The sequence below is a fragment of the Aphanomyces astaci genome, assembly GCF_000520075.1.
Source record: "Aphanomyces astaci strain APO3 unplaced genomic scaffold supercont1.32, whole genome shotgun sequence".
Taxonomy (NCBI): Eukaryota; Oomycota; class Saprolegniomycetes; order Saprolegniales; family Verrucalvaceae; genus Aphanomyces; species Aphanomyces astaci.
The window spans coordinates 628,163-641,871 of record NW_009798295.1 but is presented as its reverse complement, the minus strand read 5'-3'; the positions used below and the strand labels follow the sequence as shown (position 1 = coordinate 641,871).

The window sequence follows — 13,709 nt, the reverse complement described above, 5'->3', positions numbered from 1 at the left end:
GCCAGCCGGAGCCTCGAGGAAGACCATGTTCGCGTGACGGTTCCACGCGTACTTGTTGCGCTTGACGGTCAAGTCAGACTGGACGACAAACGGACCCAGTTCCGTGAAGAACCCACCGAGGGACGAGCAGCCAGGTCCCCCGTTCAGCCACAACACAATCGGGTCGGTTGCCGGGTCATCCTGCGATTCCACGAGCCAATAGAACAGCTCTTGACCCGAGCTCGGTAGCGGTAGGCGACCGGCATAGTGCTTAAAGTCGATGGGCGTCGAGTCGTTGTAGCCGGGAAGGTCGTGGATTTGGTGGGTGTTAGGGGGTCGTAGACGCTGCAAAGCAACTACGGTCGAAGTCAACCAGAGGGGGAAAAGAGAAAAGAACAGCCAGCAGCTTTGCGTCATGAGGGCAAGGAAGACGACAGTGGTTAGGAAGTGACAGGATTCGAAGTGCCAGTTGGACCCTCGTCGCATAACGGGCCGGATTAAATTTGTGTAGACCTAGCCGCGCCATTGTGTATTATGTTACCAAAATTGCACGCGGTGCTGGTTTCATGCATAGTTTCGCTTTCACTTGCCTAGCGGCGCGGCTATATGATGTTTAAAATTGACCAATACTACGAGGAACTAAATTGGATATGGACAGTTTGCACTTAGCTGTGTGCTTGTGATCCTACATCTTGTATTGTCGTGAATTCCGAATTTGACGCGATTGGCCAAAAATAGAATGAAAAGTATATATAATTGTCGAATCGTGCAATTCCGTTGGCCAATTTTAGAACTATGAACTCAATTGTCACCACTTACTTCTCCACCAAATCACATGCGGTATGCGAATGTTATTGTGTTAGACGACAAGCCGACGGGGACAGGACCAACCTCGCTTTCACCCCCTTGTTGACGCCTTGTAAATTGAATTTTCACTTGGCTGTATGTCATGAGATTATCGGCAACCCTACATACAACTTCCGCAATCGAGTTGGCCGCCATTCTTGACTGCCCATTCTGGCGTCTACAGCACCTTTTCAACATCGCCAAACTCCACTTCTACCATTCTTGCCAACGATTGGTTGATTCAAAATGGTGGTTTCAGAAATTACCCAATCAAACCGGGCTAGAACTCGATTTGGACCTTTCCATGGCTTTTGGCTTATTAGCCACAAGGCCAATCAATGCACAAGTTGAATTCGTTCCCCATGCCTCGTTAATAACTTACTACCGGCAGTGCTTCGTATTATTAGTACTAGTAGTATTGTCGATTTGATACAAATTTGGGGAGGGGGTGCAATCGAATCGCGCCGACCAAACCGATCCACAATCGATCTGATTGGTTGAATTTCTTTTAGAAGGTTTTGATTGGCTAATAATTTTGAGCTCATCTGAGGTAGCCAATCAAATCGATTTAAATTCCAACGAGAAACCACGCCACAACACGAAATTTCACTCGAAAGCACAATAAGCTATACTACACCTTTTTTCTATTGACTTAGGACTTTTTTCAACGTTCTTGGATTGGCGCTCATTCGAAAGGGCGATGTGTCCATTCATTTGGCCTTGTGGCCAATAGAATTGACACTTAGTGCCGCAACACCCTTTGAAATGTACTTCCATGCTACCAATGGAAAAGGCTCCACTACCCAACAATGTCCCAAGTAGCATTTCGAATCTGCCGTTCTTGAAGTGGAGTTGGATCGAATATAACATTATATTATCAAATACGCGACGGCATGAAAAAAGCAGATAAAATCATCGAAACTTGCAGCAAACAGCTACATGCCTACTTCCATTCGGTCCGCACGACCGTAGAAGTACTCCAGACGAGGGGGTGAGCGACGACGTCGTACTCGTGTCTGTGGTGCAGCGTTCTCCATTGTTGCACGGAATGCGATTTTGAAAAGTGAAAAAAAGATCGCCCAACTGCAACCTTCTAGAATATTCGATACAACTCACGGCAGATTCGAAATGCTACTTGGGACATTGCTGGGTAATGGAGCCTTTTCCATTGGTAGTATGGTACATTTCAAAGGGTGTTGCGGCACTAAGTGTCAATTCTATTGGCCACAAGGCCAAATGAATGGACACATCGCCCTTTCGAATGAGCGCCAAGCCAAGAACGTTGAAAAAAGTCCCAAGTCAATAGAAAAAAGGTGTAGTAGTAGTTGGCGAACATAGATGAATGAATGTAGTACACATGCAACTCAATCCATTCCAGGTTGCTTAGTCCGAGTAGGTCGGGACTGGTTGCTTGTTCAAGGTCGAGTACGCTTCACCTTGACGCCCCCGGTTCACAAAGCGTTTGTATCCGATGCTGCCCAAGACGGTCAAGCCCACGCCGAGTGCCACGAACGCCACCGCCCACGCTCCATTGGGCTGTCCCGATGCTGCCACGTCACTCTTGTCGTTTCCAGAACTCGTGACGATTCCACTGAGGTACTCCAAGTTGTCGGTGGGGTAGTCAAAGGCTGCACACAGCTCCTTGCCATACAAAAAGCACTCAAACAGGTACAGCCCGTGCAGCGGTTTCGTGGCCGGGACGAGGTGGCCAGCGCCTTTGACCGTTGAAAACGTGAGCCCGTCGTACTTTTGGGTGTACCCAGCCAGCTGCTTGTCAGGGCCAAACCAGGCCTGCCACTTGTCGACCACTTTTAGGCGCAACCCTTGCGCGCCAAGCCAGCGTTCTGTCCCGATAAAGTTAACAATCGAATCGGCGTCTCCGCTAAAGATGAGTGTCTTGAGGTCAGTGGCGAGAATATCTGGATACAGCGGCAAGCTGGACGTGCTGCGGTGGTAAGACCGACTCACGGCGTCGTTGCAGTTGCCCCACGCCGCCGGCACCGTCGCATGCACGTGGATGGCATCCCGGACTGCCGGTAGGTTAAGGTACGCCGTCGTGAACTCGGCCGCGCATGGCGTATGCGGGCGGCGCGGCAGCGCGGCAGACTCGCGGTACTGCAAGGCGCCGATCTGGTCGTTCTCGATGAGGCAGATGTCGCCGTAGATGTAGTACGGGTCCTGGTCGTCAGGGTCGGCAGAGATGATGGCCTCGCGGACGGCGGCCTCGCACGGGTTGGAGCAGGTCACGTTGGGGTCGCGGAGGCACGGAGAGGACGCGTACAGGCCGGCGTAGACGCCAATCTGGTCCTTGCACTTGGCCGTCATGTCTTCGTACGTTTCCAGCGAGATCATCCCGTGCGAGTAGTAGTAGTCCATGTACGCGTTGCCGTCGATGGTGTCGTCTGTGACGGGGTTGCCGATGGCCAAGCCCACGAGCGAGACACCGTCGAGGGGTTCCTTGATCAGCTTGTGCACCAGGTACGGAATGTACTGCCCAGCGTAGCTTTCGCCCGTGACGTAGAAGTGCCGGTTCTTGAACGACGAGTACGATGCAAACCAGAGCTCGAGGAACTCGTGCGCGCGCGCGGCCGTGGTCACGTCGTTGTAGTCGGTCTCGTTCAGAAGCGGCGACGAGAAGCCGACGCCGGCGGGGCTCTCCAGGAACAGCATGTTCGCCTTGCGGTTCCACGCATACGGGTTGCGCTTGACGCTGAGGTCGCTCTCGACGACGAATGGCCCGAGCTCGGTGAAGAACCCGCCGAGAGACGAGCAACCAGGGCCACCGTTGAGCCACAACACCACTGGGTCGAGCTGTGGGTTCGATTCCGACTCGACAAACCAGTAAAACATCTTTTGGCCCGTGCTCGGCAGCACCAAGTACCCTGCGTACTGGTCAAAGTTGATGGGTTTGTCGTCGTTGTACCCAGGCAGGGACTCGATCTTGTGCGCCGTAAGCGTTTCGTTGGCAGCACTGGCCATGGTCGCCAACATCATCGCACAGAGCGCGGCGGTGGCGGCCTTGATGATGAGCTGCATCGCGCTTGAGTGACCTGGTGAAGTCGGAAGTGCCATTGACGAAGCAACCACACCAGGGGACGTCCTTGATTGGTCACTTGGATACTCAGAAATCCATCCACTGGCGTCACAGCAAGTTAAACGTGTGCGTTTATATCCATTGAAGAAACGTTTTTATCAACTTGAAGTCCACAAATACTAAGTTCGTGAACTAAAAACGCAATCTACACCATGTCATGCGATTGCTACAAACAGGGGGACCACCCGAATGTATGTGCATTCAGACGAGCCAAAGGCCTGTGGTGTAACGTTTTATAATTCAAGCTCATTAATGCTTGAATGCTATCCGCATTGCATGTTTCACCCACGACAAAAACGTCCCACTGTGTGGTTGAAGATCGGAAAGATCGGCGTTTTACACCTAAAACGCATAACAGTTTAATTCCCAGTGAGTATAACGTAAACTTGGTGCGTTGCGATCTTTCACCAACGGGCACGCAGTGCACAGCTCCAGTTTCGTTGCCATTTCAAGATGGCCTCCAGCATGCCCCTCTACAGAGCTATATTCAGCCTTGGGCTAGTGGCATCTTACGTAGCCGCGGGTGTGGCGCCAGGTTCACCTGACCACCAAATCCACGACCTTCCCGGCTACAACGACTCGACGCCCATCGACTTTAAGCACTATGCCGGTCGCCTACCGCTACCGAGCTCGGGTCAAGAGCTGTTCTATTGGCTCGTGGAATCGCAGGATGACCCGGCAACCGACCCGATTGTGTTGTGGCTGAACGGGGGACCTGGCTGCTCGTCCCTCGGTGGGTTCTTCACGGAACTGGGTCCGTTTGTCGTCCAGTCTGACTTGACCGTCAAGCGCAACAAGTACGCGTGGAACCGTCACGCGAACATGGTCTTCCTCGAGGCTCCGGCTGGCGTCGGGTTTAGCCAGCCCCTGTTAACCTCGTCCGACTACAACGACCACACGACGGCCGCCAACACCCACGAGTTCCTCCGCGTGTTCTTCGATGCGTACCCGTCGTTTCAATACCGGCCGTTCTACATTGCCGGGGAAAGCTATGCGGGTCGGTACATTCCGTTCCTCATCACCAAGTTGCTCGCGTCGCCGCTGCCGAAGGTCCACTTGGCTGGGTTTCTCATTGGCAACCCTTCCACCAACTACGAGATTGACCACAACTCGTACGTGGACTACTACTACACCCACGGGCTGATTTCGCTGGAGAATTACATGGCTGTCGGTGCGGCTTGTGGGGACAACGTTGGCCGATGCGTCGTGTCCAGTGCCAACTGCTCGGCAGCATGCGAAGCAGCCCTCCAAGATGGAATTCTATCCATCGACGAGCCAGCGTTGAATCGATATTACATCTATGGCGACGTGTGTCTGCTCAACAACTCCCAAGCGTATCCTTACAAGTACCGGAACTTCCCCTCTACACATAGTCGTGTAGTGATGACGCCGTGTGCCGATACATTCACCGTAGCTTACTTGCGCCAGCCACTCGTCCAGCAAGCGCTACATTTGGCCAATGCTGACGTCATCGAGTGGTCGAGCTGCAGCGACCCCGTAGAAGAACTTTACCAGAAGAGCGCGTCGTCCATGGAGTTGTACCCTGCGATCTTAGCTGCTGGAATCAAAGCCCTGATTTACAGCGGCGATGCGGACATGGTGGTCAACTTTATGGGCACCCAGCGATGGATTTCTTCGAGAGGACTCCGCTTGAATGTGACTAGCCAATGGCGGGCGTGGTTTGGCCCGGACAAGCAGCTCGCGGGGTATTCGGAGGAGTATGCCGGCGGACTCACGTTTAAGACGGTAAAAGGGGCGGGCCACATGGTTCCAGCCACGAAACCGCTGCATGCGCTGTACATGTTTGAGTGCTTTGTGTTTGGCCAATCGACCTGTGACACATGGATGTACCCCAAAGATAATGTGGAGTATCTGACTGGAGACGACGTTGCCTACATCGACGACAGCGGAAGCGCGTCCAATACTGGACCACGCGACGACGTGGTTCTCAACTGGAGTTTGTACGGGATGCTTGTCGTGTTTGCTGGGATTGCCATTATCGTCCTCGCCAAGAAGCTACAGGACCGCCGCACCAAGGAGTACACAAAACTGTAATCATACACACTACCAGAGCATTGCTATTACAGTAATTCACTATGTTCTATTAATAGTACTACAGTATGTATGCCACAGTGTCGCAGTCTACCCAATAGGTATAATACTTCGCGAAGTAGTGTACGTACAAGCGTTGAGTACATACGCCTGAACTTGTAACTTTGGCCAATAGCTCTCACGAATACTTGTAACTTTGGCCAATAGCTCTCACGAATACTAGTACTCCAGAGTATGTTTGAGCAGAATCGCAAAGTACTGTCGATGCAGCCAGCCAGCCATTCACTGTCAATTACCAACCACCTACAGTACCTGATGATAGTGTACTTAATGCCTTAGTTAATGCTGCCTTTGGTCGAAGGTAGCGTTTTCTTGCCCAACACCAGCACGCGCTTCCACCACGCATACCACGTCACAGCACCCACCGCCACCACGAGCGGCAGCACCAGTGCCAGCCACTCGGCCGGTGTCACATGCTGGCTCTCGACGCTGGTCACGAGCCCACTTACGTACTCGAGTCGGTCTACGGGGTACTGCAGCTCCTTGTCACACACGTCTTGGCCGTGGATAAAACACTCGATCAAGTACAACCCGTGCAGGGGTCGAGTAGCCGGCACCATGTGCCCCGCACCCTTGACCGTCGAGTAGTTCAGACCCTGGTACCCCTGTGTGTACCCCGCGAGCTGTTTGTCAGGGCCAAACCACGACTTCCACTTGGATACAACTGGCAACTGCAGCCCCTCGGACGTGAGCCACCGCTCGGACCCGATAAAGTTAGTGTTGGAGTCGGCGTCCCCGCTGTAGATGAGCACCTTGAGTCCCTTGGACAGGATCAGCGGGTACTTGTCGAGCGCCGACGCCGACCCCGTGAACACGCGGGACACGTCGTCGTTGCATTCGATCCATGCTACGAGGCCGTCGGTCACATGCACGGCTTGCTGGACTTGGGGTAGGCGAAGGTACGCCTGCGTGAAGACGTCGGCGCACGGCCCAATGTTGCCGCGGACGCTGGGGCGGACGCGGTGGTAGGTAAAGGATTGGGTTTGCTTGGTCGAGTTGAGCAAGCACACGTCACCGTAGATGTAGTACTCATTCAAGTGGCCAATGTCGGAAGAAACCCTGGACTCATGCAGCGCGGCGTGACATTCTGGGGAGCACTGCTTCGTGCCGTCAGAGCATTCGCTGATGTCGTCATGGCAATGGGTTTTCAATGCAGTGTACGTGTCCAAAGAGATGAGTGCGTGGCTATAGATCCAGTCGTAGTACGCCTTGCCGTCGATATGGGTGTCAGTGTAGGCGTTGCCAATAGCAAACCCTGCCAGGTTGATCGTAGGCTTGGGCTTTGCCACCATCTGATGCACCAAGTACGGGATGTACATGCCATTGTAGCTCTCGCCCGTGACGTAGAACGGCCGCTTCTGGTACGTCGGGTACGCATCGAAGAACACTCCGAGGAACTCAAAGATCCGCGCGGTCGTTACGTCGTTGTTGTAGTCGGACGCGTTCAGCAGCGGCTTGCTGAAGCCGACGCCGGCGGGCGAGTCCAGGTACACCATGTTCATGTGCCGATTCCATGCGTACGGATTTCGCTTGACGGACAAGTCGGACGCAACGACGAAAGGGCCGTTTTCGGTAAAGAATCCCACGAGCGACGAGCAGCCGGGCCCGCCGTTGAGCCAGAGCGCGATGGGAGCGGTGTCGGGGTTGGTTTCTGCTTCGACGAGCCAGTAAAACATGCGCTGGCCCGTGGACGGCAGCGCCAAGTGGCCGGCGTACTGGTCAAAGTTGATGGGTTTGTCGTCGTTGTAGTTGGGCAGCGACGTGATCTTGTGCTCGGCCACGTACCCAGCCACGGGGTCAGCGGCGACGATTAGCGCGGCCAGCGCAGCCCACAAGAACGACGGCATGTATGGCGAGTTCAAAAGTGAGGCCCTCATCCTCTTGACAATGGCAACACATTTTGTGTTGGGTGGGTGGCAACAGCTGAAGAACTGACGACTTCGACGCATCATTCGAAGCAAGTGCAGCCAGTCGAGTCCCCTCGGACTGGCAATCATCCACTGGATCTACAGTGAACTTCAACTTTGCCTTGATTAATCCGAATTGAGTACTACTATATTGTTAACCCTGTTTGAGTAACTTAACGTTAATCATTTCCTGGCATAGTAGCCTGAAACCACGGAACCTTGTCGTCTTCCCCCGGGATAAGTTGCGAAAAGTTGCATCTCAGTGGTGTTAGATATCACTACTGTAATCACCACTGAAATGCACTTAACATTTACACTGTATCCCCTATCGGAGATGTGTTGTTGCTGTGTCTTACATTGCATTTGACTACCAGTACCACATCATAAGACCAAGTGAAATGATTACGTAAGCACAGTGACACTGTTGCTCTCAGGGAATTAGTCATTGACAAATCATATGGGCCACGAATATGGATACACCCCGAGCATCCTCCTCCTCCACGTATACAGTAGAGTATTTACAGTGTACTGTTGAGATACATACTCGTTCACCTCAAGTTTCCTAGCTCGAATCCAAGCATCATGCACTTTGCCCCCGTCCGTCGTCCATCTCGATGCAGGTTGCACTTGTTCGTGACGTGGAAGCCCGAGGAAGGTACTTGCCGCCTGTCTAGCGACCCGCCATGCGATCTTCCGACTCTGGTGCCAACTTCGATTTTTCCGCCGTCTCATTGGGTACTTTCCCATCTTCGTCGTTCCGATCTGCGCCACCGAACGAGACACTGACCACCCACCCACCTACTACTACACTTCCTCCACTTTTGCATTGCCTTCCTTCACGTCACACAGAGATAGATCCCCATGGTGTTCCGGCTCGCGCACCTCGTCGGCGCACTCGCGTCCATCGTCGTCATCGCGGCCAACCCTTCCATCCAAGACGCGCACAAGATCACAGACCTTCCTGGGTACAACGACAAGACGCCGATCGACTTTAACCAGTACGCCGGCCGACTCGCGCTGCCAAGCAACGGCCAAGAGATGTTTTACTGGTACGTCGAGTCTCAGTCGAATCCGTCCACCGATCCGATTGTGTTGTGGCTCAATGGCGGCCCTGGCTGCTCGTCCCTCGGCGGATTCTTCACCGAGCTCGGCCCTTTTGTCGTCGAGCGGGACTTGTCAGTCAAGCGCAACAAGTACGCGTGGAACCGCAAGACCAACATGGTGTTCCTAGAGAGCCCCGCGGGTGTGGGCTTTAGCCAGCCGTTCCTGAACGCGACCGACTACAACGACGACTTCACCAGTGCCCGCGCGCGGGAGTTCCTCGAGCAGTTTCTCGCAGCGTACCCGTCGTTGCACGGCCGAGACTTTTACATCACGGGCGAGAGCTACGGCGGCATGTACATTCCGTTCCTTGTCCACAACTTGGTCAGTACCCCCGTGAGTGGCATCAACTTGAAGGGGTTTGCGATTGGCAACCCCTACACGGACGAAGCCATCGACAACGCTGCGTACTTGGACTACTACTACACGCACGGGTTAATCTCGATTGAAGAGTATGCAACTATCCAGTCTACTTGCAACAAGTCGGGGCTGGCCGCGTACGCCGGCGTGTTCTCCGACGACTCGGCAGACACTCCCTGCGCCAAAGCCGTGCACGCTGCCATGGACGAGGCGGACTCTGGGTCGCTGAATCCGTACTACATCTACGGCGACGTGTGCTTGCTGCAGAACGACCAGGGCAACGCCCTGCAGTATAAGAACGTTCGACCGATGCATCGCGGCAACATTGGCCCATGCACGGACCAGTTCACGCAGAGCTACCTCCGGCAACCGGCAGTGCAAGCCGCCATTCACGTTGCCGGTCCCCACGTCGACTGGAAGAACTGCGCTGGGAGTGCCAACCTCCAATACAACCGCAGCAAGTCATCGCTGCACCTGTACCCGACGATCTTGTCCAAGGGATTGAAGGCGCTTATTTACAGCGGGGATGCCGACGCGATCGTTAACTTCATCGGGACCCAGCGCTGGATCACCACGGAAGGGCTCAACCTCACGGTTCAAACCAAGTGGAAGGCCTGGTTTGGCCCTGATAACCAAGTGGCGGGCTACACGGAAGGCTACGCCGGCCTCAACTTTACGACCGTCAAAGGCGCGGGCCACATGGTGCCGGCGGTGCGGCCGCTGCATGCGCTGTACATGTTTGAGTGCTTTGTGTATGGACATGACAAGTGCAACAGTTGGGTTGATTACCCCCAAGACAACTTGGAGTACTTGACGGGTCAAAATGTGGTGTACACGCCCGACGACGGCGACGACGAAGTCGAGGAGGATGGGTCTGGCGTGACTACGTGGCAGTATGCTGTGTGGTACTCTGTGCTGGCTCTCGGCACGGTGGCGGGTGTCGTAGCCGTGAACCGACTCGCCAACAAACCAAAGTACTCGGCCCTCAATGGCGACGCCAAGCCCTTGTACGCATCTGCATCGACTACTAACTAGGCAGGACACTTGATTGGACCACACATACACTAATATAGGTCGACGTCGTCACTGGAAGTTATGCGTTGTTTTACGTTCTTTAGATATTGTTGACAGACTGTGCTTTGCAACGCCCCCCCCCCCCACACACACACGCAGTAGAAATAAGTCGGCACGACCGACCTCTATAGATGTTCGGGGTTTCGGGGTGGAGGACAGTATATTTTTAAAAATATTTCAACGAGATTTACAATAATAATGATCATTGCATGCAAGATGGCAATATTGATGGAACCACGAATACTAACTAACGTTAGCTCTTGATACTAGTACGATATAGTCATGACGTGGCACTGTCGTACTGTGGATGTTTGCCCATCCCAGCATTATTCAACGCTGCATATCGTGGTTGCGCCGCCGCCGCCTTGCGCTTGATGCCAGCCATACAACACACTGTGGCCACCAGTATGACCGCATACCAAGTCACATAGTGCCACCACTGGATCAGACTCGTCGTTGGGGTCGTTTCGTCGTCCTCGTCATCGCTGACAAAGGTGGCGGTATCGCCAGTCAAGTACTCCAAGCTATCCACGGGGTAGGTCAAGCGTTGGCACGCTTCTAGTCCAAACACAAAGCACTCGATCATGTACAGCGCATGTAGCGGCCTCGTAGCCGGTACCATGTGCCCCGCCCCCTTGACAGTGCTGTACGTTAGCCCCTTGTCGTACGCTTGTGTGTACCCTGCCAATTGCTTGTCTGGACCAAACCAGGCCTTCCACTTGTTCGTCACAGTCAGGCCAAGGCCATCTCGAGTAGAAATCCACCGCTGGGTGCCCATAAAGTTGACCATTGAGTCGGCATCGCCGCTGTAAATGAGCACGCGGAGCTGCTGCTGGTGTTCCAACAGCTTGGGGTAGAGCGGCAGTACCGACATCGTGCGCTGGTACAAGTCGTCGGTGATGTCGTCTTGGCACGACCGCCACGGAAAGGTATCGGCGTTGTCGGAAAGCACGTGAATCGCCACTTGGACGGACCGTTGGCCGAGGTACGCTTGGGTGTACTTGTCCACACAAGGCCCCCCCGTGGCCCCCCGATGAACGCTCGGGCGACGGACTGGATGACGTTGGTGTGGTGCAGTCGACAGCTGCGACTCTACGCACACGTCGGCGTAAATATCGTACGGTTCAAATGTGTCGTGTCTGCCTCCGTCATGGCCGCGTTCACAGCCACCGCACAAGGATGCTTGGACAGGTTGTATGTGGCCCAGATGCCAGAATACTGCGCTAGCAAGGCTGTCGAGTTGCACGCTTGGCGGACTTGGGCGTACGCTTCGATCGAGATCATGCCGTGGGTGTAGTAGTACTCCAAGAACGCAGTGTTGTCTATCACGTGGTCGGTGATGGGGTTGCCAATTGCAAAACCCTTCAACTGGACAAAGTCGTCCTCCTGGCTGTCGTTGGCATGTCTCCTCTGGTGGTCCAGTAGTTGCTCCACCAAGTGGGGGATGTACATACCCGCGTAGCTTTCCCCGGTCACGTACAAATCTCGACCAGCGTACCAAGGGTACGCTTGGATAAACTCGACGAGGAATTCCGTGAGCCGAGCCGCTTTGAATTTGTCGTTGTAGTCGGCCGAGGACGACACTCTTGGGGCACTGAACCCGACCCCCAAAGGCGACTCGACGAACAGGATGTTCATGTGTCGGTTCCAGGCGTACGGGTTGCGAAGCAAGGTCAAGTCTGGCTGGACGACGAACGGGCCGAGCTCGGTGAAGAGGCCAGTGAGGGACGAACATCCAGGCCCCCCATTCAACCATAGCACCAGGGGCGATGTATCCCTTTGGTTGGCTGTGGCGTTGGAAGATTTTTCCACAAGCCAGTAAAATAACTGGTTCGAGTGGTTGGAGCTGGGCAGGGACAAGTGGCCTGCGAACTGGTCAAAGTCGGTGGGGGGGCTGTAGCCAGGCAGGGCGTGGATGCGGTGGGCGGCGGAGGTGGCCGTCGTGTGCTGTCCAGTGACACAAAGGCCCAGACAGGTCAGCGCCACAAACGTCCAACACAACCCCATGTCGAATCGGTAAAATTGCAACTGGTACGATTACAAAATGATGGAATGATGGAGCACTTGACAAGGGGAATTTAACTTGAAGGTACAGTATTGTTAGTAAAGCAATCCCACAGGGGAATCCTAACTACTATACGTACAGTACAACTGTATTGTATTGTACTGCAAACACACAACAGACAGATACTTCTAGTATTCAGTTTATCGAAAGTGCTCTCGGAAAAAGTGTTCTTAAATTGACTTGTTTGTGGAATTCGTAAGGTGGCAGGCCTTACTTCTAATTATTAACCAATCAGAGTGCATCATGGTTTCTTTGCCATATTATTGGTCAAGACGATCATTTTTATCGACTTCAAAAATGCAGAAGTACCGTTCCCAGCGACTCAAACAACTCATGCCACCATCAGCTTAATGCTCATGTCAGCAGTTAATCGCACTCTCGAGTACACTCACTCGCATGTTTCCTTAGTGCTTATTGAAGTCACGCATGGTCGATGCGAATTTCTCGTTAGGAAGGTCCAGCAGCATCACTACTACTACTACTTCATGGTTTCGGTGGACTGGGGCCAACACCCAAGGTCCTTCCAAGTCAAAATGAGGAAGTGATGGGTAAAACTACCGTCAGTAAGAATCATATCATCGGGGCATAGTCACCAAAAATTTGACCAAATCAAGTCGTTTGCCCGCGACGTTTCGGGGTTTCAGGATCAACGAGTAAATTGCTGTAAACGACCTATTTACAGTACCAGTAGTTGACGAGCTTGGCCCATGTGATTACTTGGTTTATGCCAAGATGCAAAACTAATAAGTCGACCAAGGTCGGGGGCATGTGCGACGGCACCCGAGCCCAGCACTTCCACCAGAGCGCCCACTACGCCAAGAACAACCACTACCTATGCTGCGACAAGACGAGGACCAAGTCATACTGCATGACCATCGCCCAGGCTCAAGCGTGCGGATAGGAGCAAGGGATCGCATTCTACCGGTAGTACTGTAGCTCACAAGCTACAGCTAGCAATGTAGCAAAGAGAATAGAACGATCCTATTATTGGCCAGTTATTTTCACCTTTCTATCATATAATTGGACAGAAATTTGGTAAGGCAGCCTGCCTTACGAATTCATCAAAAAGATGCGTTTAGAGGAATTTAAATTATTCCATACAAAGATGAAGCTTCATTCAATAAAATTTGAACTATTTCAGATCGATTTATGGAATTCGTAAGGCAGCTCA

At 53.3% G+C, this 13,709-nt stretch overlaps 6 protein-coding genes across 6 annotated transcripts in view; 2 read left to right on the top strand and 4 right to left on the bottom strand.

Annotated features, from left to right (window-relative positions):
- H257_11225 (hypothetical protein) overlaps window positions 1-396 on the bottom strand; it is a gene marked incomplete at both ends in the record, with an annotated part of 1,835 nt that extends 1,439 nt beyond the window's left edge. The window contains one exon of the mRNA XM_009838105.1: window positions 53-396. Within this exon, the coding sequence (XP_009836407.1) occupies window positions 53-396 (344 nt within the window). The remainder of the gene's footprint in view (window positions 1-52) is intronic.
- A 1,542-nt stretch (window positions 397-1,938) lies between these two features.
- Window positions 1,939-4,033, bottom strand: H257_11224 (hypothetical protein). Its single transcript, XM_009838104.1, has one exon. It carries the CDS (start codon window positions 3,895-3,897, stop codon window positions 2,209-2,211), a length of 1,689 nt encoding a protein of 562 aa, XP_009836406.1. The 5' UTR covers window positions 3,898-4,033; the 3' UTR covers window positions 1,939-2,208.
- Window positions 4,034-4,353: 320 nt separating this feature from the next.
- On the top strand, window positions 4,354-6,014 carry H257_11223 (hypothetical protein). The gene has a single exon (XM_009838103.1). It carries the CDS (start codon window positions 4,373-4,375, stop codon window positions 5,972-5,974), a length of 1,602 nt encoding a protein of 533 aa, XP_009836405.1. The 5' UTR covers window positions 4,354-4,372; the 3' UTR covers window positions 5,975-6,014.
- A 133-nt stretch (window positions 6,015-6,147) lies between these two features.
- H257_11222 (hypothetical protein) lies at window positions 6,148-8,016 on the bottom strand. The gene has a single exon (XM_009838102.1). The coding sequence runs from the start codon at window positions 7,981-7,983 to the stop codon at window positions 6,307-6,309; it is 1,677 nt and encodes a 558-aa protein (XP_009836404.1). The 5' UTR covers window positions 7,984-8,016; the 3' UTR covers window positions 6,148-6,306.
- A 672-nt stretch (window positions 8,017-8,688) lies between these two features.
- On the top strand, window positions 8,689-10,491 carry H257_11221 (hypothetical protein). The gene has a single exon (XM_009838101.1). The coding sequence runs from the start codon at window positions 8,800-8,802 to the stop codon at window positions 10,432-10,434; it is 1,635 nt and encodes a 544-aa protein (XP_009836403.1). The 5' UTR covers window positions 8,689-8,799; the 3' UTR covers window positions 10,435-10,491.
- A 262-nt stretch (window positions 10,492-10,753) lies between these two features.
- H257_11220 (hypothetical protein) lies at window positions 10,754-12,494 on the bottom strand (the record flags this gene model as incomplete). Its single annotated transcript, XM_009838100.1, has 2 exons — window positions 11,595-12,494; window positions 10,754-11,565 (listed from the first exon to the last, which is right to left on the bottom strand). Exons 1-2 carry the CDS (start codon window positions 12,478-12,480, stop codon window positions 10,754-10,756), a joined length of 1,698 nt encoding a protein of 565 aa, XP_009836402.1. The 5' UTR covers window positions 12,481-12,494.
- Between the last annotated feature and the right edge of the window lie 1,215 nt (window positions 12,495-13,709).